General features: G+C 38.3%; 1 protein-coding gene across 2 annotated transcripts; it reads right to left on the reverse strand.

The window, feature by feature from the left end:
* Positions 1-1106: 1106 nt before the first annotated feature.
* anapc5 (anaphase promoting complex subunit 5) lies at positions 1107-26540 on the reverse strand. 2 transcript variants are annotated; one of them, XM_078421117.1, is made up of 17 exons: positions 26024-26539; positions 25857-25936; positions 24767-24876; positions 22619-22823; positions 15766-15832; positions 15322-15423; positions 14536-14726; positions 13733-13814; positions 13472-13564; positions 11793-11974; positions 11139-11274; positions 9204-9278; positions 7989-8110; positions 5190-5297; positions 3724-3871; positions 2905-3067; positions 1107-2081 (listed from the first exon to the last, which is right to left on the reverse strand). In XM_078421117.1, exons 1-17 carry the CDS (start codon positions 26234-26236, stop codon positions 1876-1878), a joined length of 2283 nt encoding a protein of 760 aa, XP_078277243.1. In that variant the 5' UTR covers positions 26237-26539; the 3' UTR covers positions 1107-1875. The 2 variants fall into 2 exon arrangements, with proteins under 2 accessions (XP_078277243.1, XP_078277244.1); XM_078421118.1 differs by lacking the exon at positions 5190-5297 and having other exon boundaries at positions 26024-26540.
* Between the last annotated feature and the right edge of the window lie 1410 nt (positions 26541-27950).

Raw genomic sequence — 27950 nt, forward strand, 5'->3', positions numbered from 1 at the left:
CTGGAGGACATGAATAGGTTGAGAGAGGTATAGTAAAATTACTACAGGCTATCCAGCAACACAGGAAAGGTCAAGTTAATTCAACAGTAACTTTTGAAAGGAAGTTTAATTTGTTTAAATTGCTGCAATATGCAAGTCTTGTTTGCTGTAAAATCTGTGGTGAGCCCAAACAGCCCCCTATTTCTTGCAGCTAATAGACAATAGGTGCAGGAGTAGGCCATTCAGCCCTTCGAGCCAGCACCACCATTCAATGTGATCAGCCACAATCATTCTCAATCAACACACTGCTGTCACTACTTTTATATTATAAAAATGTTTTCAAATTTTCTATTTCAATTAAAGTTAAATAATTTTTTTAATAATTTAAATTAACTTTAAATAATTAAAGTTAAATTGCTATTTACTTATTATTCTGCAGAGGGGTGGGAATAATCTGTAAGCAGCACCCAAGAACTTGTATGAACAGTTTATGGATAGAATGGAGACAATGGCTCAGATTTTGTGGCATTACCAAGTGAAATAAACAGCAACTTCACTAATTTTGCACGTGCAGCTCAAGCCGGAAACCCAAAAGTTGCTCTGAGTGATCTAAAACTACTTCAGAAGCTCATGTGCAGCCTTCTCCGACAGAAGGAAGCCAAAACTTACAGGCATTAACACAGTTATCAAAGACTCTTCTCAAAACTCAAGCCCTCTAGTTCTGATAACATTCCTTGTGAATCTTTTCTGAATCCTTTCCAGCTTAATGGCATCCTTCCTATGGATGGGTGACCAGAACTATATGCAATACTCCAAGTCTTGTTAACAAAAGGATTTCAGTATTTAACAGCTATTTTGAGAATAGAATCAAATTGCTACATCCCTTGGCTTTATTCACATTTTGGTGCTAATGTTTACACAACTCAAAATACAGTGCTACACCAAACTAATTTTTTCCCTGACACAATAAAAATGTTGTAACACTATTGCCATAGCAGCATATCCTACAATGTGATCGCCCTACCATTGAAAGATCTCACTAGCTTATAGTTATAGATACTTAGAATGAATTGACAAAGATACATTGTGTACCAAATTTAATAAAATTGTTAAAATGACAATACTTTTGCATCACATCATTACAATGAAGTTAATTTATTGTGAATTTGGGAACAGTGAAAGCGTTATGGATTGAAAGAGAATATGGATTTGGAATACCTCTGCTAAAATGAACTGATTGACATTGGAGTGGAATACACTGTATAAAAGTGAACAAACTGACACCTCAAATCATAAAACAACTAATGTTCAGGACTATCACAATTCCTCATATACACTTTAAAAAAACATTATTTTATGCTACAGAAAATCTTGAGAACCAAAGCTTTTACAACAATTGCACATTAGGCTGTTAACCCATAGTTGTTACAATCATATCATACAATTTATTTTAAAAATTTAACACTTGATTCCATTATGTGCCTTTCATTTTCAATGGTTTCACATAGCAGCATTTGACTCAAAATAAAATACAGATAATTGAATAGATCCAGTCAATCTGACCTGGAGATACATGGCTTAGTGACTGGATTCATTTGAAGCATTAAATATGTGTTTGTTGTAGTTAATCACACTGCTGTGCAATAAGTAAATAGACTATTTGCTATAATTTGCAGGTATTGTTTGCTTCAAGAGCTGCAGTAAGCCCAGATAGGCCCCTATTTCTTTTAACTGACACAGGACAACTTATTGGCCAACACAGTGCCATCATTACTCAGGATCTTTTTCAAATTTCAGTAATGTTAACAGTTTTCTTCTACCTTATGAAACTTCATTTCAAAATTTCATAGCAAAATAGTTCCATCATGTTAAGCCGCACTGAAATGTCATATTTGCTCATGAAAGAAGTGCCACTCCATAGGTTGGCAACTCCTGGTGCAACTGACGGAACATCATAGCACATTTATTCCTTTCTTTCGTCTTGCCGAGGGTGTTGAACAGTCTTGCTTGTAAATAAAGAACTTCTCTAATCCGCTCATTGGAATCTGCCTTCTCAAAATACCCCTTGGCTTCATTCAGATTTTGAATTGCTGATTCAAAAGCTTCAAGAGAAATAAAAATAGAAAGCACGTCAGTCACCAACAGGCAACATTATTGGATGCTACCATAATATTTCAGCCATTATAAATATGTCAATTTCAATACAGGCACATTAAAAAAATCCTCAAAATGTAATTTCTTGCAAATTGCAGGATCTTTAAATATTTAACCTTCAGCTAAATTACAAGAATGATGCAAATTCACCTTTCATTTATCAGTAGATTTTACATTAAACAATGAAGTTTATGTTTGCATCCAGAAAGACATCGGGTGGCTTTATATTCAGGAGTCAAAGGTGTCTGGTGATGATCATCATCAACAAGTATAACCAAGTGAATTACATTATCACTTCGGAATCCTCCATGATCAACATCATGGGGATCATGAATGAGCAAGAACTCAGCTACATAGTACACAGAGCTGCATAGCTAAATACTGTAGCTGCAAGCACTGGTTATCCTGCACCAGTACTCAACCCAATACTCCAATAATGACCATAGATAAAATACCAAAGGGTTAAGACCAACTCCAAAACTACAGCTTTGATAATCCAAAATGTTAACTAGACAGATTTTGCATCCAACACATCAGAATGTGAGATTTAAAGCAATACGTTAGTCATTCTACATATAAAATGCATTATTCCAACAATGTTTAAAATGATCTGTTTAATAAAGATTAATGATAAACATGTCCATCTGAAAAATTGCAGAATTTAAGAACAAATGTTAATCCAAAATTCACAGCAAAATGTTACTTCTGTTTATAAATATTATTGCAGATTGTAATGTATAAAGTGAAAGTCATAAAACTTAAAATATTTACCCTCGGCTTTTTCTTGAATAGAGCAAGAAGCTACAGAAGCAACCTGACATTTTGCCAACAACAGCATCGCACGTCCACTGTCCAAGACTGTTCCATTAGCCAGAATGGGTTCAATAGTCATATGCAGCACATTCAAAGCTTGGTCTGGAATTCTAAGCATCAGCTAGATAAAAAATAGATATATTTTCCTTGAACATTCCACATTTTAAACTGTCGTAGCTGCAAGTGAACAACTATTATTATTCCATGGAGACACAAGACACTGCAAATGTTGGAATCTTGAGTAAAAAACAAAGAGCTGAAGGAACTCAGCAGCCTCGCCTGAAGGCAATTGGGATTAAAACAAAATAACATAGCCCTGACATGGGGCACAAAATATTAAAATCAGGATATATTGAAGAATCTGTGTGTACACTGGTGGTGTACAATTTAAACAGCATCATCCAACTTCAGTGGTGGCTTCCATTGCACTTTTAAAACCTCTTCTGCTCTCTGAGTGATTTTAAAAATGTAAGTTTCAACTGAAGTTTGGTGAAAAAGTAGTGGTTTAAAAACAGTGTGCTGTTGTTTTGAAATGATGTTATGTTTCTATGGCTGCACTTATTGAGAAACTGCTTCAGAGTGAATCACAATGGCCTTGTGGAGCGTTATATTCCACAAATTTTATCCAGGTCACTAATTGCTAGTGTTCAAATGTTTAAGGCACGAAGTAACCAAACCATATAAAGTTATATCCGAACAAAAATATGCATTCCTTGATCTATATGAAACATACTGTATATGGTAAGGTGTACACTTTATACTTGTGACAGAACTTACCTGCGAAAATGCCAAATGCAAGATGGCTTCTGATGTTAGATGCTCCAAATGATATTCACGACTCAAAGCCAATGCTTTTAGGAGTAAAGGAACTGCTACAGTGTGACATGAGGAACGCCAGAAAAGCTCAGCCTCCAAAATAAGTACCCTACAATTATAAAGTTACATACATTTTACAAAACTCACTGAGGAAGTTAATTTTCATATCTAATTTCCCAGTTGAGATATAGCCAATTTTACATTTTCCTTCTTTACTAAATCAATTTCAGTGTCACTTTTCTGAAAATAATGCAAAGTGCATCACTAAACTGCAGCCCTTGCATTTCAATCCAATATTATAGAAAGGGCAGTCAGCGATAACTTTGATAACTGTAATACCATGATATCTGTCCATATTAGCATTTATTTTTGTACCATGAAAAATTCCTTTGGGTTACTTTGCATCTTGCATTACTTCTGCCTGTATCAATATCACTCAGGAATATTCTCATTCTAACATATCAAGAAATCAACAATTATCCTAATAGTAGAACTGGGCATGACATTTCACTACATCAAAATGCATTTATTGCACCAGAGAGCTGGGAAAAATTGAGGTCCATTTCAGCACACGGTTCATCATTTCCGTTAAAGACATACTTGCCTATTTTTCCTCCATATATTATTTTCAAAGCAACTGATTAAAAAGATTACATTTAAGATTGCCATTGGGAAATCTGTTGACACAAAAATTGATCCAACAAATGGAATGGCTTTGAAATAGCCAAAGCATCAGCTCTTAAAATCAATTAAGAAACAAATCATGTTTTACAAAGGAGAGAAAGGTTGGCATTTCACCTCTTCCTGATTGTGAATTAAAAAGAGCTGAATAGCCTTCCTCAATATCATCCACAAAGTTTGGTAAGGAGCGATTTAATTTTATCCAGGTATATGGATATAACACCTGGTTTATGCTAAATCTGGCCAGTTTCGGGGCAGCTCTAAAGGTACCATTTAAGATCCAGAGTTGAATGAGATTCTAACAGAGATATAATGACGTTGCCAATGGGCATCAATAATAAAATGCTTTCTTATTTGGGGAATCTGTGATAATCTGGGAGCTCACGTCACAAAATACATCTTTTGAATTGTTAGCTCCGGATAATGTGCTTTCAGATTATCGTTCATCTTGTTTCAGTACATTAATACTATTATCCTATACTGTTGTTTTTGTGTGACTGTTAATTTCTTACGCAGTAACTGGTCCTGGCGTTTGAAAATTAAAACAACATTGAAACATCACAAAATATTGTGTTCCTTAAACTATATCAGTGTGAATTTGTAATTAATTAAATGCATTCATCACTTTTTTACACCACACAACCAACATTTCTTTCGACAGACTTAGAAAACTGCAAAGGAAAATGGATTTTAATGACCTATCATATCTTCATGACATTTTGAATAAGTATTCACCACCAACTTACTTGATCAACATTTCTGTCGACTTCTTTTTTTGACAATGGATTAATAATTTTTGCAGAAATCTATAAGATTCTGTGATCTGATTCTGTGCTTTCAAAACAAGTGCTTTCCTGGAAGGGCCAAGGGAAACAAGTGAATCTTTTAAAACAGTACTCTGATATTTGATTTATCATATAGACTACAACACAATCTGGTTTATATAGCAATGTTTTTTGTTCTAGGAGTCATACAAGATACTTATTTATAGATATTATGATGCAATGTGACACAAAAGCACTGATTATGGTAACTGAAACCATTTGTACTTTTACCAGTGTCCTGAAGGTCAAATTCCGTACGTTTAGTTTCAAATGAATAATGTAAACCATACACATAATCTGTTTTCACAAACACCATGATTTACAGCAAGATATCAAACCTCAGAACAAATGTAAACATATTTAAACAAAAGAGGGAGATAGTAGTTTAGAATGAGTCAAAATTTCTAGTCTTCAAAATGAAAGTCAATTGAAACATGTCCAAAATCAGATAATTTAAAATATTTTTACGGTTCAGATTATTTATATACATTTTTAATTTGCATATATCCTGGAGATCATGGTCAAAGACAAGATTTCCTCCCTTCTCCCAGTCCAAAGTAGTATCTTCATTTTTGTTAAAATAAATAATCAATACCCCTTGCACCATGAACTTTTATTTTCATGGGTTTCCCCTTTATCCACATCCAATTAATTGGCTTATCACAAATTCCCATCCCAAACCGGCAATGAGTTGCCGGATTGCTTTTCTTTTTTTCTGCGTGCCCTGCTATATACTCTTTCATGAGTGTTTCTAACAAATTATGCTATGTAGATGTTAAACTCACAATCTTGCTGTTCCAGATTACTAATTTCTATTACTAAAGAGAAATGTCCTTTCATGCCCTCCAATGTCTCGTTTTCACACCTTACACTTCCTTGTCTCTGTGTCTCCCTCTCCCCTGACTCTCAGTCTGAAGAGGGTCTCGACCTGCAACATCACCCGTTCCTTCTATCCAGCGATGCTGCCTGTCTCACGGAGTTACTCCAGCATTTTGTGTCTATCTTCGGTGTAAGCCAGCATCTGCAGTTCTTTCCTACACACTCTATCATAGAAAAATATAAGTGTTTAGCTACAGAAACGGTGGGGGCAAGATGGATAGAAGAATGGATAAACCTTATAGAGCAAGGTCAAAGTTGCTGTGGTGTTGATGAAGCCATTTGGTCAGTAAAGTAATAAGGGCAGTAAGAAAGTGAAACAAGAGGGACAAGTAAATAAGTGTAGGAAATGACTAGCAGATCAAGTAATATCAATGTAGAGAAAAACTGTTTATATTATCGATGTACAACCTATTGCAGAACTAGCTAGTTTGATGCAGAGAAAGCAAGTTACCCAAAAGTTGTCAAGTTTGAATGTGGAGTGTGGAAGGCTATGTGTTTAGCTAGAAAAGGAGTTCCTTTGGCTTACATTGCATGTTTTTAGAAAAATGCAAGAAAGCTCAGACAGATAAAACAGAATGGGAGTGGGATAGAGAAATAAAAAGTGACAGGAATTTGGAATCAGCATACCAAACACATGCTCTGCGAAGAACTCACCCAATCGGTGTTTGGTTTCTGTGATGTAGCGGAGACCAATCCTCAAGCATTGAATCCATTACCTTAAATTCAGAGTACAAGTGAATCATTGCTTCACCTGCAAGAACTGTTTGGATTGCTGAATGGTAGGAGAGGCAAAAGTGCTGCATCTTAGCAATTGCATGGGAAAATGCCTCAAAAAGAGTGGATGGTGAAATGAAAAAAAAAGACCAGAAAGACGAAGGGTATGTAGAAACAAAGAGCTGCAGATGCTGGTTTACACTAAAGATAGATAAACTCACAATCTTGCAGTTTCAGATTGAGTACTGGAGTAATTCAACCGGTCAGACAACATATCTGAAGAAAATGGATGGGTGACTTTTCGGGTTGAATTAGAATTCAGGTTGATTCAGAATCAGTCATAGCCCGAAATGTTACCCATCCTTTTTCTCCAGATATGCTGCCTGACCCGTTGAGTTACTCCAGCACTGTGCCTATCTTAAGCCTAAGGGTATGGTCCTTTAGGAATACTGGAAAGGGTAGGGGAAGGGAAGGGAAGGGAAGGGAAGGGAAGGGCACGGAAATTGAATCTTATTGAACTATAGTTCAGCAACATCTGATCTGGGCACTTCCTACAGCTCTTGCCAGCCTTTCACAGCTTTTATATATCCTTTCATTTTAATTCTCAAGATTCTCATTAATCTTTCAAGACATCACTAATCACCCTAAAAAGATGATGCTCTTAAGTCAATCAAAAAGAGGTACCTTGGAATTAACTCACTTGAACAGAGACTAAAGTAGTCTATCAGCAAATGCAGGAGAATTTAAATACCAAAGACTCTTCAAACCAAGATAATTACACACCAGCTGATGTCTAACAGTACAATACCCATTCTTGTCTAGGGATAAAACTGGAGAGGGCTTTCAAAACTCCAATTACATTTTCAAAAAATACCAGGTTTCCTAATTTTAATAAAAACATTTTAAAAAAAGGTACAATACAATCAAATTGATTCCATTGTGCAAGAAATTAATCAAAAAATCAGATGTGAGAAGATCAAAGATTTTACACCATTCCATTTTAAATTATGGTCCTTTCAACAAACATATTGCACAATTTACATCTTTAAGTGCAGAATATCTTGGTATAAAGTTAATAATATTCATCTTGTTCTGAACAAGTTTGGTAAGACTATTGCTTGCACTTACCTATAAAGTCCTTCTGGCCCATTAAGTGCAGCTATTCCAGGAACGAGGGAGTCAGCTATATGGTACTTCCCATCACACATAGCTCGATTAAACTGTATATTTTGGTCAAATAGCATCCATAGCTTTTAGGAACAAGAATAAAGCATTAAAAGGCACCATACATGAATAATGCCATACATTTATTTTAAAATCCTAATGCGGCAATTATTTACCAGCATTAAATTTAGTGATTTAAATAAATTTGTTACACATACACATATTGAACCCTACATGACTTAGTAAAATTCCTAAAACCAAGTTTCTTAGTTCATAATCATACAGCATTTTTAAAAGAAATCCTTAACGTACTTGGACAGCCTATTAGATCATGTGCGATGAGCTCCCCTACTACCAAGACACTGTCAAAGGCGACCACTGGTTTCTACTAGATTCTCCTAAACATTTCAAAGATGTACAGATGAAGAGAAAAAAATACCCTGGGTCTATGTTTGGTAAACTCAATTCAAAATCAAATATGTCTTCATTTTTTTACCAAATGCCTTTCAACTAGTCATATTTAACATACGAGTAGCAAATTTCACCGACTTCTAGGTCAAATCCATTGAAATATGCAACAGATAAGAAGAAAGTGTTTCCAAAATTAAGACTCAGTCTTAATTAAGACAGTGCTACCTCTCAATCACAGACCCAATGTGGCTGGGAATCCGAGCATTGATGGATTGAAGTTTAATTATCAGGAGGCTTCCGAAGTCTCACTCTCTTCTTGGCTTCCTTTTCTAATATGTTGTGAAGGAGGAGGGGAGTGGAAATGTCACAAACCCATAAACTAACTGTGATGCCAGCACAGTCTAATTCTATCCAGACGTAAGGATGGCTAAAATTGCAGCAAGAATTTTATGCAAGTATTCGAAAAGCAGATCATACATTTGTCAATCTCCAGACATAAACAGCAATCTGCAGGATTATCCAGATGTCAATAAAGGACAACTCTATTTCCCATAATTAGAAATTCCTTGAATAAAAGAAACACTATACCCAATTGTTATCTACTTTTAAATATTTGTACAGTAAAAGTTTTGTCAAATAATTCTCCTTGTACTCAATGAAGCAACAAAATTATGTATATTTACATCACGTGTGAAATGACAAATAAGTTAAGAACGATCAAAATATTTTTTGTTTGCATTAAACAGCAGACAGAAAATTGTTGTATACCTTTGCATGCTGGCTGTGGGGAGGAAATCGATCTTTTAAGTGTTTCAGGATTTCAGAAGCGGCTGAGTAATAGCCCTATGTCCAAAAAGAAAACCTGCATTACGCGCAATCAAGTATATACCCAACATTGAATTATTACAGCATTTTGATGTTCAAGTCTGTCAACAATTTCATTAATATAGGAACAGATTTGAAAGGGATTTACTGATCCGAAATGTGCAAATCAGATCATTTGACAAATTTATTCAAGTCTCAATGTTTTCTTAGATGACCAGTTTTAATAAATGTTCTTAATCAAATAGTGAACCTGTATGGAAAGTTGCTAAATGGAACAAGAGTAATTTCTACATTTCTACTGGATATTGACATTTTAAATTACAATGAACAGAATACGTTGTCCCAATATACAAGGATTTCTCGATTATATATATGCAAAAGGTCAAATTCAGTGCGAATAGGGGACAAATCATCCTTTACGATGATCCTCAACGCAAGGATGTGTTCTCAGCCCCCTTCTTTACTTCCTGTACACCCATGACTGTGCAGCCATGTACAAATCTAATTCAATTTTCAAATTCGCATACAACCCCACCATTGTGGACTGGATATCAAATAATGATGAGACAAAGAATAGGAAGGAGATTGAGAACCTCCGGGTCCTGGTGTTAAGACAACAACCTTTCTCTCAATGTCAGCAAGACAAAGCAGATAGTGATCGACCTCAGGAAGTGAAGGAGTACAGATACCTCAGTTTGCAAAGAAAGTGCCGAAGTAGAGATGGTTGAAAACTTTAAATTCCTTGGAGCCAATATCACCAACCACTTATCATATCATATATATACAGCCGGAAACAGGCCTTTTCGGCCCACCAAGTCCGTGCCGCCCAGCGATCCCCGCACACTAACGCCATCCTACACCCACTAGGGACAATTTTCACATCTACCCAGCCAACTAACCTACATACCTGTACTTCTTTGGAGTGTGGGAGGAAACCGAAGATCTCGGAGAAAACCCACGCAGGTCGGGGAGAACGTACAAACTCCTTACAGTGCAGCACCCGTAGTCAGCATCGAACCTGAGTCTCCGGCGCTGCATTCGCTGTAAAGCAGCAACTCTACCGCTGCGCTACCGTGCCGCTACCGTTGGTTCTCCTGGACCAATCATTATTGAAGCAATAACCAAGAAAGCACACCAAAACCTTTAATTCCTTAGATGGCTGAGGAAGTTTGACGTTCTTTACAACCTTCAACAAACTTCTACAGATGCACCATAGAAAGCATTTTATCAGGATGCATCACAGCTTGGTTTGGAAACAGCACCATCCAAGACTGCAAAAAATTGCAGCGAATTGTGGACGCAGCCCAGACCATCATACAAACCAACCTCCCTTCTATTGATTCCTCATTTGTACCTCATGCTGGCTCGGCAATGCCAGCAGCATAATCAAGGACGAGTCGCAACCTGGCCACTCCCTCTTCTCCCCTCTCCCATCAGGCAAAAGGTATAGAAGTGTGAAAACGCACACCTCCAGATTCAGGTGACAGTTTCTTCCCAGCTGTTATCAGGCAACTGAATCATCCTATCACAACCAGAGAGCAGTGCTGAACTACTATCTACCTTTTGGGTGACCATAGGACTATTCTTGATTGGACTTCGCTGGCCTACCTGGCAATACATTATTCCCTTGGTATGTATCTATACACTGTAAATGGCTTGATTGTAATCATGTGATCGTCTTTCTGCTGACTGGATAGCACGCAACAGAATCTTTTCACTGTACCTCTGTACATGTGACAATAATCTAAACTGAACTGATTTGCACCAGATTCCAGCATGTGCAGCTGCTTGTGTCTCCCACTTAAATTGTTTGATATGTATATCTAGGTGATAATACCCCAAAAAAGTACAGGCAAAACTCCATCGGAACCAACTCACCTGTTCTGCATGAAGTTCTGCCAAGTGGCAAAGTACCACAGCCATTGCCTCAGTGTTATTTTGATGGGTATCCATGTTTACAGACTCCAAACTGTGCATGTATAGAAGAAGCTGTGTTTGTTGCAGTGCCATTGTGCTGCAACAATGAAAATGAAACAATCATTACTGTAATTAGTTTTTTTTAAAGAAATCATGGCAGAACATTTTTAGCAAATCTGTTGTGTGCTACAAGAGACAAGGAAGCATGCAACTGCAGAACTAGAGCACAATTCAGCATCAACCCTGCTCTAGATTAATGCTAAAGAACACAGAAATGGAGACAAGTAAAAAGTGCTCTGTGATTCACTATGAAAAGATAGAAATACTAAAAGGAGAATCACCGGGCTCTGTTGTGAAGGTCCCTCTCCTCTTGGCCAACAGATTAGTTTTCTGATACTCACAAGAGAGCACGTCCAGGCACCTTGTGTTTTCCACATGTTTGATTTATGAGTTTTAAAAATAGCGTGGTTCCTTTAACACCAAAGCTTGATTTACACGCTGATTTCCAAATAATGCGCTCAAACTTACTGCTGACAGCATAGGCGTGTATAGGTTTAATTTACACATTTTAAAATTACATATATACTTACTCTCGTAGGCCAAGAAATTATGTACCTTTGTCCATACATTTTCCAAATTGCAGTTTTCTGTGCTATGCTTACATCAATAAGCTCTGAAAGTCCATGTTTCCAATGCAACATGTCAGAATCTTTCATAGCATCCATTAGCTTGTTTGCTGACCTTCCAGAAAAGGCCCTTTGTTGAACTAGCGATTGGATGCCCAAAGAAGCCAGATACTGCAAAAAACAAAAACAAAATGGGCAGATCATTTTGTTTGTTCTTGATCCTTGGCAAGCACTAACAAACCATTGTTTATTGACAATGCTTAGTTATCCAGAGGGACGAGAATGTCCACTTTTGCCAGACCTGATACAGAGCACAGGTTCTCTTTGCCGTTAACGCATTTTGGTTTCCCATCACCTACAATTACCAGATTTATCATGCTGGTGGTTGAATGGTAGAATACAAATATACAACTAAAGAGCAGGAGTTGGCCTCTCAAGTCATTTAATAAGATCATGGTTGATATGATATTTCTTCACACAGAGAGTGGTGAGTCTGTGGAATTCTCTGCCGCAGAAGGTAGTTGAGGCCAGTTCATTGGCTATATTTAAGAGGGAGTTAGATGTGGCCCTTATGGCTAAAGGGATCAGGGGGTATGGAGAGAAGGCAGGTACAGGTTACTGAGCTGGATGATCAGCCATGATCATATTGAATGGCGGTGCAGGCTCGAAGGGCCGAATGGCCTACTCCTGCACCTATTTTCTATGTTTCTATGTTTCTATGATTATACCCTCAACTCTGCATAATTGTCTATTCACAGTAATCTTTGATCCACCTTGCTTAGCAATGATCTTATTGTCTAATTTGTCTTTTGTAAATAATGCATTAGGACACCCTGCTATCACTGCATCCCATCTCTCACCATCACCATAATATGCCTCTATTTTTACTGACAAAATGAACAATTTAATAATTTCTCATATTATAATCATTTTTTCCAGATATTTGCCCACTCATTTAACCGAAACCCTTTTTACCCTTTTAGTACTTTGCTATCTGTTTTGTGTCATGTCATAAATGATAGGAGCAGAATTAGGCCATTCAGCCCACCAAGTTTACGCCACCATTCAATCATGGCTGATCTATATCTCCCTCCTCACCCCATTCTCCACAGCCTTCTGTGGCAAAGAATTCCACAGATTCACCACCCTCTGATTACAGAAATTCCTCCTCATCTTCCTAAAGGAACATCCTTTAATTCTGAGGCTATCACCTCCAGTCCTAGACTCTCCCACTAGTGGAAACAACATCCACATCTACTCTATCCAAGCCTTTCACTATTCGGTACATTTCAAACAGCAGATTTAGCAACTGCATCTTCACTCCTTTCAACGTCATTTATATAAATTGGAAAATATGGAAGCCCCAGCATTAATCCCTGCAGCACCCTATTCGTTATATTTTACTGACTAAAAGATAGACCCATTAGCCAGCCAAGTTTTACTCCGTGGCAAAATGTTACCTCCTACATCATGACATATTTTCTATGATTTAAAACTCAAATTGAAGATTTGCTAGCACAACACAAACATTTTTAAATGTGGGTTTAGATTCATTACATGGTACCAGTAAAGGACTATAATTCTTTTTAATTGAAATTATACCTTAAAACAAATTGTATTAACCTTCTTCGTAACATTTTTTTTAAGATACAAATAATATTTACTTACAGGTAAACCAAGTTGCCCAGCCTTTTTCACCGAATGTTCAACAAGAACTGCACTGTCTGATCCTTTCATCTGTTCCAGTATGTAAAGCCAACTCTACAATCAAAGTCACAACATGCATCAAACCTGCATTGCACTTAAGATATAAACATTAAATAAATTGACAACAGCACGTAACAGCTATTTATTCAGTTAATAGATCATGCAATACTGAAAGCTGTGTCAAATGACATTTTCTTCTTCCACCACTACCCTACCTCTTACCAGGCAATGCTGTAGGCAAACATGGTCACTGGATTCTTGAGCAATGCGAATAGCTTCCTGCAGAGCATATTGGGCCTGCTCACTAGATAAGCACACAAGTATAAAGTTAAGGAAAGAAAGCACGTAATTATTTGGATGATATTACATGCCTCACATTGTTTAATTTCATTCAGATACAGTGTGGAAACAAACCCCTCGGTCCACTGAGTCCACGTCAACTTTTGATCACTTACATACCAGTTCCACATTATCCCACTTTCGTATCCTGGACACTAGGGGCAATTTACGGAAGCCAATTAACCTACAAACCTACATGCCATCGGAATGTGGGAGCAAACCGAAGAATCCAGAGAAAACCCACATGGTCAAAGGAAGAACATACAAACTCCACAAAGACAGCACCCGTAAACAGGATCGAACCCAGGTCTCTGGCGCTGTGTGGCAGCAGTTCTACTGTTGCACCATCCTATCTCCATTATACTGGAAAATCACAATATTTGCTTAGTAGCTTGCAACCCAACGGTACGAACATTTATTTCTCTAATTTTTAGCAACACCCAACCCCTCCCCTCTCCTGTGCCACTAACCCCTCCTTCACCCTGGTGCCCACTTTGAGAGATGTTCTCTATAGATGTAGCCTAACCCGCTGAGTTACTCCAGTACTTGTGTCTTTTTTAAAACCTAGCAATCGCAGTCCCTTGTTTCTTCATTAATTTAAAAGTATTACAACATTGTTTTTCAACAGATATTAAAACATTTCCATTATGCATTATGACTAAATTCAAAGAATAGAAAATACTCACTGATGGCCAAACCTACAGTTTAGAGCAGCAAGATTTAGAGCTGCATATCTTAAACTTCTTCCAAACCCATCCTCTCCACTGCTTTTGCTGTCACTGCCAGTAAGAATTAACCGATCAAAGTAGTGAAGGAGGCTGTGCATTGCACTGAAGTAGTCCTGTACCCTGAGACTATTTAAGTAGCTCAAATAATGCTGAAATCACAAAATAAAGTTATTAAAACTTGATAGTTATTGTTTTAATTTTCAACAAAACATTTGATAGACTTCATGCTAATTTCGATGTTTTTATTTGCTAGAAACATGACCTTTAATTCTTTGTTGCGTAATTTATCAAAGTGGGGTGTGTGGCAAGCATCTAATTAAAATACTACAGCCACAAACTAGAATTAACTTCAGTTTAAATTAATGCCAGAAAGAAGAATAAAGTTTGGGAAGAAAATAAACTGGCATAGTTAATCAAAATTAACTTTTGTGCAGAAAGCAAAGGAATTAGCAACAAATCATGGGAAGAGAAACCTAACCAATCTATTGAAAGGTTATAATGAATAAAATACAAACTGTTCTTGGAGTGAAGAAATAGATTAAGTTACTCTGCATAATAATTAATGAAATGTTACTGTTACAGAATTTTGAAACCATATTCTCAGAGCTTAATTCAATCATCAGCATGATGCTCCTACTATTCAAATGTTAATCTGAGATAACATTCATTTTCTTAGCAGTAACAGCAATAGTTGATGGAACCTTTGTGAACTCTTCCAGAAAAATATAACATTTGAATACTTACAGCTTCTGAAAAATCTGGATTAAATTTGAGGAGGTTATTCAATTCTTTCTGGAGAGCCGCTGGTGAAAGAGCCTTATTTTCATTATTTTTCAACAATGATGCCTACAAAATATTAAAACCATTTTTCATTATTTCTGTCAAGCAAAGTAAACCCAGCAACTGACAGTAAGAGAATTAGTTTAATGATATTATTTTACATAAGCAGGACATAATTCTATTATTCTGGAAGATTTATATGTCAAAAAGAACAACGACAGGCCCTGCATCACACATTATTAACTTGTATTAAGAGATTCCAAAAAAGGTAGCTAGAGACCAGAAAAATCCAAAGTGTGTTGCCTGGTCTGTGGCACTGAGACATCCAGGATATCTATTTTCATTCATGAATGGTTAAAAGCAAAAATAAATGCATCTTCAGAGAAGAAAAAGGACGAAGTACTATACCTGTTGAGCAAGAAAATATTCAGCTTGTTTCTGAGATAAAGGTCCTCTGTCGCTAACTTCATCATCTCTGTTGGATAGCATCAGAAGTTGTATTATAACTATTTTTGAAAAACTACAGTTTTCAACAAAGTCGAGGTTATTAGTTAAATTTTCTCTTCCTATTTCAATAGTTCCAGCTGTTGAAGTTGACATTCATATACCCATAGCGGTAAGGAAAATAGTTATAATCCACTTCTTTTAAAACACAGTGTTCCTTCGCATGACACCCAATTATTAGCAGACCGAATGGCATGGCAGAAATGTTTTTAAAAAAATAAAAGAAAACCTTAATATCATTTTCGGTTACAGGGGCCTTCATAATGTTTGGGACAAAGACCCATCATTTATTTATTTGCCTCTGTACTTCACAATTTGAGATTTGTCTGTTTGTTTCTATGTTAATTGTTTTTGTAAAGCGCTTTGAGCATGTGATAAGGCGCTATATAAAATAAATGGATTATTATTATTATTATTATGTGTTTAAAGTGCACAATCAGATTTTAATAAAGGCAATTTTTATACATTTTGGTTTCACCATGTAGAAATTACAGCTGTGTTTATACATAGTCCCCCATAATGTTTGGGACACAGCAATGTAATGTAAATGAAAGTAGTTATGTTTAGTATTTTGAATGCATATCCTTTGCATGCAATGACTGCTTGAAGTCTGTGATTCATGGACATTACCAGTTGCTGGGTGTCTTCTCTGGTGATGCTCTGCCAGACCTGTTTTACAGCCATCTTTAGCTTATGCTTGTTTTGGGGGCTAGCCCCCTTCAGTTTTCTCTTCAGCATATAAAACAAAATGTTCAATTGGGTTCAGATCGGGTGATTGACTTGGCCACTCAAGAATTGACCATTTTTTTGTTTTGAAAAACTCCTTTGTTGCTTTAGCAGTATGTTTGGGATCATTGTCTTGCTGTTGAATGAACCGCCAGCCAATGAATTTTGAGGCATTTGTTTGAACTTGAGCAGATAGGATGTGTCTATACACTTCTGAATTCATTATGCTACTACAATCAGCAGTTGTATCCAGGGCCGTCTTTACAGCATTATGGGCCCCGGGCAAAGCAATGTACTGGGGCCCCTACGACAACTACTCACAGGAATAAAAATGTAAATGGTCGATAAAATTAAACACCCCCCTTTCCCCAGCACCCCCATTTCCCCCACTCTCTCTTCCCCCCCCACCACCAACCCCCACCCTTGCTGTCCCCCTCCCCAGTCCCACTCTGCCTCCTCCCACACCCACTCTCTCCTCCTCCCACCCTCCCCGTCGCCCCCACCGTTACTATCCCCCACCCCCCTTTCCCTACCAGCCCCCCCCCCCGTCGTGCCGGCGAAAAGCACTTACCGAAAAGCACTTAGTGATGGACTTAGGGTGCTACATTGTTGCGAAAAGCACTTACAGATCGCTGTGAGAAGCACTTAGGGATGGAAAAGCAAAGCACTTAGGGAGCTAATTGTTGCAAAACAGATCGGTGTGAGAAGCACTTAGGGATGGAAAATGTTGCGAAAAAAACACTGGGACCAAAAATGCACTTATTGAACCTACATTTTTAAAGTAGTATTTATTTATTGCAAGTCACTTAACATACACAGATCAGCATGGGGCCCCTATGCTCGTGGGGCCCCGGGCAAGTGCCCATCAGGCCCTTGCGTTAAGACGGCCCTGGTTGTATCATGAATGAAGATAAGTGAGCCATTACCTTCAGCAGCCATACATGCCCAGGTCATAACACCCCCACCACCATGTTTCACAGATGAGGTGGTATGCTTTGGATCTTGGGCAGTTCCTTCTCTCCTCCACACTTTGCTCTTGCCATCACTCTGATATAAGTTAATCTTCATCTCATCTGACCACAAGACATTTTTCCAGAACTATAGTAGCCCGGATGTAGGGTGTAAGTTGCACCAGGAGTTAAAACTGGCATGTAACAAAGGTAATGCCACTGTGGTGATGGGAATTTCAATATGCAGGTAGACTGGGAAAATTATGTTGGTTCTGGACCCCAAGAAAGAGAGTTTGTAGAGTGCGTCTGAGATGGATTCTTAGAGCAGCTTGTACTGGAGCCTACCAGAGAAAAGGCAATTCTGAATTTAGTGTTGTCCAATGAACCAGATTTGAAAAGAGAACTCTAGGTAAAGGGAGGTAGTGATCATAATATGATTAGTTTTAATCTGCAATTTGAGAGGGAGAAGGTTAAATCGGAAGTGTCAGTGTTGCAGTTGAACAAAGGGGACTAAGAAGGCATGAGAGAGGAGCTGGCCATGGTCGACTAGAAAGGGATCCCAGCAGGAATGACGGTGGAACAGCAAAGGCAGGAATTTCTGGGCATAATCCAGAAGATGCAGGATCATTTCATTCCAAAGCGGAAGAAAGATTCTAAGGGGAGTAGGAGGCAACCGTGGCTGACAAGCGAAGTTAGGGATGGAATAAAACTAAAAGAAAAGATGTATAACATAGCTAAGAGTGGCAGGAAGCCAGAGGATTGGGAAACTTTCAAAGGACAACAAAAGGTAACAAAATGGGCAATACGGGCTGAAAAGATGAAGTACGAGGGGAAGCTGGCCAAGAAAATAAAGGACAGTGAAAGCTTCTTTAGATATGTTAAGAGAAAAATATTAGCAAAGACAAATGTGGGTCCCTTGAAGGCAGACACGGGTCAAATTATTATGGGTAACAAGAAAATGGCAGAAGAGTTGAACAGGTACTTCGGATCTGTCTTCACTAAGGAAGACATAAACAATCTCCCAGATGTACAAGAGGACAGAGGATCTAGGGGGGTAGAGGATCTAGGGGGATAGAGGAACTGAAAGAAATTTGCATTAGGCGAGAAATAGTATTGGGTAGACCGATGGGACTGAAGGTTGATAAATCCCCAGGGCCTGATGGTCTGCATCCCAGGGTACTCAGGGAGGTGGCTCTAGAAATAGTGGATGCATTGATGATCATTTTCCAATGTTCAATAGATTCAGGATCAGTTCCTGTAGCTTGGAGGATAGCTAATGTTATCCCATTTTTCAAGAAAGGAGCGAGAGAGAAAACGGGGAATTACAGACCAGTTAGCCTGACATCGGTGGTGAAGAAGATGCTGGAGTCAATTATTAAAGAGGTAATAACGGTGCATTTGGATAGCAGTAAAAGGACAAGTCCAAGTCAGCATGGATTTATGAAAGGGAAATCATGCTTGACTAATCTTCTGGAATTTTGTGAGGATGTGACAGGTAAAATGGATGAAGGGGAGCAGTGGATGTAGTGTACCTAGACTTTTAGAAAGCCTTTGATAAGGTCCCACATGGGAGATTGGTGAGCAAAATTAGAGCACATGGTATTGGGGGTAGGGTGTTGACATGGATAGAGAAATGGTCGGCAGACAGAAAGCAAAGAGTAGGAGTAAACGGGTCCTTTTCAGAATGGAAGGCAGTGGCGAGTGGGGTGCCGCAAGGTTGTGTGTTGTGGCCGCAACTAGTTACCATATATATTAATGATTTGGATGAAGGAATTAGAAGTAACACTAGCAAGTATGCAGATGACACAAATCTGGGTGGCAGTGTGAACTGCGAAGAGGATGTTAGGAGGTTGCAGGGTGACCTGGACAGGTGCATGGCAGATGCAGTATAATGTAGATAAATGTGAGGTTATCCACTTCGGTGGCAAAAACAAGGAGGCAGATTATTACCTCAAAGGTGTCAGGTTAGGTAAGGAGGAAGTGCAGCGAGACCTGGGTGTCCTTGTACACCAGTCACTGAATGTTGGCGTGCAGGTACAGCAGGCAGTGAAGAAAGCTAATGGCATGTTGGCCTTCATAACAAGAGGATTTGAGTATAGGAGTAAAGAGGTTCTTCTGCAGTTGTATAGCGCCCTGGTGAGACCACATCTGGAGTATTGTGTACAGTTTAGGTCTCCTAATTTGAGGAAGGACATCCTTGTAATTGAGGCAGTGCAGCGTAGGCTCACGAGATTGATCGCTGTGATGGCGGGACAGTCATATGAGGAAAGATTGAAAAGGCTAGGCTTGTATTCACTGGAGTTTAGAAGGATGAGAGGGGATCTTATAGAGACAAATAAAATTATAAAAGGACTGGACAAGCTAGATGCAGGAAAAATGTTCCCAATGTTGGGCGAGTCCAGAACCAGGGGCCACAGTCTTAGAATGAAGGAGAGGCCATTTAAGACTGAGGTGAGAAGGAACTTTTTCACCCAGAGAGTTGTGAAATTGTGGAATTCTCTGCCACAGAGGGCAGTGGAGGCCAAATCACTAGATGGATTTAAGAGAGAGTTAGATAGAGCTCTGGGGGCTAGTGGAATCAAGGGATATGGGGAGATGTTGGACACAGGTTACTGATTGTGGAGGATCAGACATGATCACAATGAATGTGTAAGAAATTAACTGCAGATGCTGGTACAAATCGAAGGTATTTATTCACAAAATGCTGGAGTAACTCAGCGGGCCAGGCAGCACAATGAACGGCAGTGCTGGGTCGAAGGGCTGAATGGCCTCCTCCTACACCTATTTTCTATGTTTCTATGTTTAACTGTGGTTGTTTCTCATCACTATTATAGAGAGAATTCTTCTGTCATCAGCTGTGGAGGTCTTCCTTGGCCTGCCAGTCCCTTTGCAATTAGTAAGCTCACCAGTGCTCTCTTTCTTCTTAATGATGTTCCAAACAGTTGATTTTGGTAAGCCTAAGGTTTGGCTGATGTCTCTAACAGTTTTATTCTTGTTTCTCAGTCTCATAATGGATTCTTTGACTTTCATTGGCACAACTTTGGTCCTCATGTTGATAAACAGCAATAAAAGTTTCCAACAGTGATGGAAAGACTGGAAGAAAGACTAGGTGCCGAGAGCTTTCTTATACCTGCATTAAGGAGGCAATTAAACACACCCGAGCAATTACAGACACCTGTGAAGCCATGTGTCCCAAACATTATGGTGCCCTGACATGGGGGGACTGTGTATAAACACAGTTGTAATTTCTACATGGTGAAACTAAAATGTATAAAAATACCCGTTAATAAAATCTGACAATGTGCACTTTAACCACATGTGATTTTTTTCTATTACAAATCTCAAATTGTGGAGTAGAGGCAAATAAATAAATGATGGGTCTATGTCCCAAACATTATGGAAGGCACTGTATATCTAACTACAGAGCGAGTTGAAATATTATAGCTTAACAGCAACATCACATGCTAAGTTTTATTTGCAATGATCCAATTTAAACAAAATTAACATAGAAACATGGATAATAGGTGCAGGAGTAGGCCATTCGACCCTTCGAGCCAGCACCGCCATTCAATATGACCATGGCTGATAAATCCAAAATCAGTACCCCGTCCCTGCTTTTTCACCATATCCCCTGATTTCGTTAGCCCCAAGAGCTAAATCTAACTCCAACAAACAAAATGGACAACGATTCTTATACAAAACAAAGTGGTGGAGGAACTCAGCAAGTCTGACAGCATCTGTGGAGGGAATGGACAAATGAAGTTTCTGATCGGGAAACTTGCAGATGATAGTGATTTTGTTTACCGTTCACACTTGTCACAATTTTGTGATTCTCTTCAAGGTATTGTAACTATACACCAAGTTAAATAACCAAGAGTCATGGAGATTGAGGGACAAATTAAATCCACAGGCCAGAATGAAGAGAACAGACAGACATAATAAATAGCAGAAGTAGCAGAAATAGTAGAAATAGCAGAAATTGCGATCAGCGCTCTATCCACTCCGGGAAAGTAATGTGGAAGAACAAAACCAGTCAGCAGATATGGGAAATTTATAAGTAATTCAGTCCACAGTGTGTGCCAGCAATTCTGGCATATTGACCTGAAGCAGAAAAGCTGAGTAGCATGACTTTTTTGAAAATATGAGAATGTAGAAAATTTATCATATTGATTAGCTTTAAAAATTGTACTGACAAGAAAGGAATTAGAGCAGCCTGCAACTGCCAGTAATTACATATATTCATGAAAAAAATATATATTTTAAAAACTCTTACACTAATCGAGATTAATGTAAAATTCATCAGACCACTAAAACCTCACATTCAATTATTAAAACAAAATCAGAGTGCATCTAGGACACGCTGATAATTTTCAATAAATTCATTTTGATAAAATATTGGATTTTTATAGGAAATAAAATATAAATAAGTTGTCATTTATTTCCTTGAAAGTTTGTATGATTTGTCAACTATTATTTCTAAATTGTAAAATAAAAGATTCCAAATCAAAATAAGAGTTTTAAAATACTTTTAAATAGAAAATTGCTCTTTAGGGTATCAGAGGTCAATGGACCAGCAGGAAAAAAAAGCAACTCCAATTCAAATATTGTTCCAAAATTGGATGCTGCAGGGACAGCAATCAGGAGACCAAATAACCAAGATGGTTCAGGTAAAGAAATATTCTCATAATAATCAGAGGACATTGGATTCCTTTTGCTTAAGTACCTTTCCAACAACATGAAGTATTTAAATACCTAGTAGTACTTTTTTTTTAAATGGATCCACTTGAATGAGCCTTTTAAAAAAAAACCTTGTAGGACTGACTATTCACTCATACAATGAATCAATAAACCCTTCATTGTTCCTTCCCCTCTAAATCACCTGAACATCGTCCCATGGAAATATTGATAAGCAATGATTCACAAAGACTGGAAACCATGTCAAAATGTTGAAATATTTGAAAAATATTTGGTACTGACAGAAAAATAAACAGAATGAAGAATGCTTTTCTTTTTTTTTTTAAATCACACGTTTCATTTAATTTAAGCAATTAGAAATAAACGTTAATACTATATGATCTTACCTCAATGGAAATTCCAATTCCTCTTTTTCCATTTTTCCTTCAAGATCTAAAGACGTTAATTCCATATCTGTATCATCTATTTCTGTTGTTCTTGATGACATCTTTTCATAGCCTTGGTAATATTGTTGTAAAGCTGTGTAAAGCTTATAAACCTGACTAAAGGACAGTTTGTTGTAAGCTAGGATCATGTGCCGCAAGAACAGACCTGCAAGAGCATTAAGGGTTGGTTACCCACTGTCAAGAATACAAACTGTAGCATTGGATTGAAATTATTACTATAGAATATAATTTCTAATTATTAAATGTAGTGATTAGCTTTCATACTACATGAAAATTAACTCTAAATTAGTAATAATATTTTTAGATTGAAATTGGAAGGTTGTGGATTCAGCTTTCAGCCCAGCTGTCCTAGCAGGCTGTGATTAGATTTGTAGCTTTATTGGCCTCTGTAAAATTGCCCCTAATGTGGAGGGAATGGATGTGAAAGAGGGACAACAAAAAATTAGTGTGAAGATTTGATCGATGGTCGGCAATGGACTTGGTGGATCAAAGAGCAGGATTCCATGCTGTATCTCTAAACTACACTAAAAGGTTTTGAGGGACAAGTTATCTCAAGCAAAAGGGAAACTGTTGCAATCTAAAGCATTCTCTGTGTGCCACTAGAAATGGAGGAAACAGATTATCCAACTGTTCAACAACTATTTCCTTGAATGAAAACTTTATTTCAATCATCTGCCTTTATTGGATATCAAAATTTTCCAACAATGCCTGGCTTTTCCATAAAGTGTACAGGGGCAGAACACCCAACATTTGATTTTACAAATTCATAATTTTGATGTCCAAAATTCAGAATTTTACATCAAAATTCATAATATAGCGTGTAATGCAACTTTTCAGCAAAATAAAAGTATGCACGCCAAATGCGCATATGCATCGCGCTACATTCATGTGTGAAAAACTATTATTTCCAACAGTCTGTAGTTATTGGACCACATGTACAATGTCAGGCCTTTCATGAGTATATTCTGCTATTTATAGAAAGGTTATTGAACAGAAATACTTTTTACAACACAAAGAAAATTTTGTTTTGATTTGTTTTTTCTATTTTGCTTACACATCCCAATTCTCTTGGTATTGAATAAAAGAACAATGGTCATGAAATGTATGACTAAGTTATGAAGAAAGAGTTTCATTTAAAACTACACATAACTAATTTCTTTGAAGACATACTTGCTCCAGTGGTCTTCAACAGCAAATCACAACGGTCCATGTCCCCCCCCACTACCCACCCCCACTTCTCTCCCCCCACTCCCACTACCCCCCCACCCTTCCCCCCCCACTCCCCTCCTTTCCCCCACCTCCACTCCTCCCCACCCCCATTCTTCCCCCCACCCCCACTTCCCCCTCCCCCTCCCTTCCTCCGCTCCCCCATCCCCCCTGACCGCAACTCCCCCCTCCCCTCCCCCTCCCCCCTCTCAACATCAACGAGCCTCATGCTACGTGGCAAGGCAAGGCCAGCGGCGAGGCCAGGCCAGGCCAGCCCAGGCGCCAGGCCAGGCCAGGACAGGCGCGAGGCCAGGCCAGGACAGCGGCGGGGCAGGGTATGTGTTTTGCGGAAAAATGTGAGGCGAAATCGGAATGGCGGAAATGAAATAAGAAAGCGGAAACTTTCCGCCAAATTCGGAAGGGTTGGGAGGTCTGCAGGGGATATCTAGGGACAAATAAAATAGGAAAAGTAAAAGAAAAAAGATGAGATCCCCACATAAATCAGCAAAGTTTCAATTACAATGTTGTAATACAACAAATCCGGTACACAAAGTATACAACAGAAGAATCATGGTGCGAGATACTTAGTCAGGTAGAATTATTTGGCTTTCTTTTGCAACTGACATGAAAAAGTGAATGGACGAGCTTCAAAATAACGTTTCAGTTAGTATAATTTTATTGAAGACAGGAATAACAATACTTAAAGGACAGCAATGGATATGTGCGAACATGTCAACCAATAATTTCTCCACACAATGGCAAATAGTTGAAGATGCATATCAAAAACCTGCATTACATAGACTTCTTGAACGCCAGCGTTTAGATGATATAAGTAGCCATCAAGTTATGAAATATTTCAGCCAACTATCAAAGTATACATACCTATGACGCTTGTCTTATGAACAGCCGGTTCTGTGCCACTAAAAACGTGCTGGAGGGAAAAAAAGAAATTTTCCATGTCTTTCAACTCTCCTTCAGCCATCAACTTCACTCTGAGAAAGGGAAATTATGAAAATATTATTCAAATACATTTTGTAAAAGAAATCTACAATTTTTAATGTAATTAAAATGACCTTGAGTAGATTTTTAAAACTAATATTGCAATTTTCTTTCACCTTATTCCAATTTAAAGATGATTAATGTGCTTTTTAAAAATATACATTTGAGTCAATAAACTGGAATAGTATCATGGCTTCCCTACCAGAACCTTTTCAAAAGTAAAAATTAAAGGATGCAGGCACAACTGGCACAGCCAGTGTTTATTTTCCATCCCTATCAATCCTTCAGGAGGCTTTGATGAGTTTTTGTTTGTTTGCTTTCTCCCCCCACCCACACCCATCCCCGATTGACAGCTATGTGCTATTGGGCAGCTTATTTAATCAGTAGTGGATATCAAAGTTCCTCAGTCAGTGCATATTGTTTTCCTTGAAAATAAAACAAAAGTGTGCAAATCTGAAATAAAAACAGAAAATGCTAAAAACACATAGGAAGACAGGCAACAACTGAGGAGAGAGAAAAAATGAACTCAGGTCAATGAACTTTTAGATATTGACTCCATTCCATTCTCCACTGATACTGCCAGTCCTGCTGGATATTTCTACTATTTTGTTTTTATTGCACTATATATGTTACTATTAGCAATGTTTTTCCCAATGTTCAACATTCAGGAGTACTGATTCAATGGGAGTCAGTGTATGTGATACTTGCAGAAGCATTTTTTCCTATTGTTTGACTCAATTTCAGGAGCCATCATTGAATCAGGCATTAACTTTTAGAAGTCCTTGGTGACAAAATCTATCACAGCATCTCAAACATCACATTTTCCAAACACATTGCCTCTGATTATTTAACTAGAATTTCACAAATGGCTTTGGTCATATTTCTACAATTCAGACTGTTCATTGTTCAATGTCGTCACAATATCCTTAAGTACTTTAGAACTTGCACACATACACATTATCGATCCATTTACCTTGTACTGACAGCACTTGCTAATTTAGTGCAGCATTCTCCAATAGTCTTCAACAACTGAAATAATGTCATGTCTGGACCCTATGGTGAAAATGTAATATTGTTTAATATGTTTAAGAGACAGGAAATAAATAGACGGCGAATTAATGTATTACCAAGTACCCTCACCTGCAACAACGGTAAATTCAATTTGTTCATGTGTAGACGCCTCGTTTCAACCTCAGGCGTTCCTTGTCCCTGACAAGTGGCCATTTCGTGCAACAAAACCAGGATTGAGATCTTGTGAGGGGTAACCCAGTCTTTGATTCCAAAAATGTTTGCATGAACCACACCATTCGCCATCATAGGGTTGAAAAACATGCTCTCGTGAACACTGGCCATAATAGCAGATGGGACCAAATACTGAAGTGAGGAAACGACGCAATCAAGTCCAAATCAAGTTGTCCAAAGCCGGAGTCTAGGCCTTGTGGAAAGGATACACAGAAAATAACTTCTATTTCTCAAACGCATTGCTCACTAATAAACAAGCGACATTCTCGTTGTAAATCTTTAACGTACAGCCAATATAAAGCACATATCTCGCGATTTATAAAATCGCTGGAAAAAGACAAATCTGCCGCGCTACCAGGCAAACACCACACACCAGCGACAGGCTTGCCAATCAATGCATGAGCGAACGGATGACTCGATGTGCTCGGGAAGCTGCTTCAGACCGGGGAACTCAAGCCAGATGCAGGGGTGTGCATGTGTACCAGGCGCTCCAAAGCATACATGATCCAACCCGGGTCTCTGGTGCTGAGGCAACAGTTCTACCTGCTCCATCATTTTTAAGTTATGCCCTCTAGTCTTTGACTACAGTTTCTTGTGTCTTCTTAATAAAGGTTCAGCTAAATAGAAAAGGGGATTTAAAAAAGAACTGCAGATGTTGGAAATCTGAACAATAGAAAATGTTGCAAACACCAGTGGTCTTAAAAATGAGAGCTTTGGTGTGTAGGGTCTTTTAGGAAAACCCCCAAATTTGCTTTTGGTACAACAATAGGTTCAAGACATTAGGTGGGTTGTGAGTCTTTGACAGTTTTGTAGCTTCCAGGCTATTAGTGGAGGTGACATATGACAGTGCAGCTTGGCTGCATGGAATGCACGTTCTGCCCTGCGTGAAAACTCATGGATGCTTCTACTGTTCCAGACATGTGCAAGAAGAATCTCTTATCGCAGTAGCTTGAGCTGAGCAATTCAAAGCTGGGTTGCCAGAGGAAGACACAATCAATCTCCCAAATGTACTAGGGAACAGAGGATCCAGGGTGACGGAGGAACTGAAGGAAATTCACATTAGTCACAAAATGATGTTGGGTAGACTGATGGGACTGATGGCTGATAAATCCCCAGGGCCTGATGGTCTGCATCCCAGGGTACTCAAGGAGGTGGTTCTAGAAATTGTGGATGATTTGGTGATCATTTTCCAATGTTCTAAATATTCTGGATCAGTTCCTGTGGACTGGAGGGTAGTTAATGTTATCACACATTTTATCGTTAACAACAGAATTAGACCCTGTATTCTTAGCCAACATGCAGTTTAAAACAAATCCGGACAGTATAAAATATCTGGGCATTAAAATATCTAAAAACCCCAAGACCCTTTTTAAAATTAACTTTACCGAAAGGTTGAACAAGCTAAAGGAGAACATAGAGAAATGGAGAATATTGCCTATTTCCTTGATTGGCCGCGTGAACGCAGTAAAGGTGGTCTCCCTGCCGAGATTTCTGTATTTATTTCAGAATGTCCCTATTTTTATCCCCAAATCCTACTTTAAGTTAATCGATTCTATCATTATGCCATTTATTTGGGGATATAAAGCACACAGGATCTCAAAAGCTTATCTTCAAAAAATGAGGGAACATGGGGGACTGGGGTTACCGTGCTTTTTATATTACTATTAGGCGGCCAATGTTAGAGTCATGGTATACTGGCAGTGTGCATATGAACGGGGAGTTGGATATGACCTGCCCCCTTGGCTGGCGATTGAAAAAAGCTTAACCCCAAAAACTTCTCTCCCTGCTCTCCTTTTTTCATTACCCAGATCTCTCACCTCTCTTA

The sequence above is a fragment of the Rhinoraja longicauda genome, chromosome 25 (genome assembly GCF_053455715.1).
Source record: "Rhinoraja longicauda isolate Sanriku21f chromosome 25, sRhiLon1.1, whole genome shotgun sequence".
Lineage (NCBI taxonomy): Eukaryota > Metazoa > Chordata > Chondrichthyes > Rajiformes > Arhynchobatidae > Rhinoraja > Rhinoraja longicauda.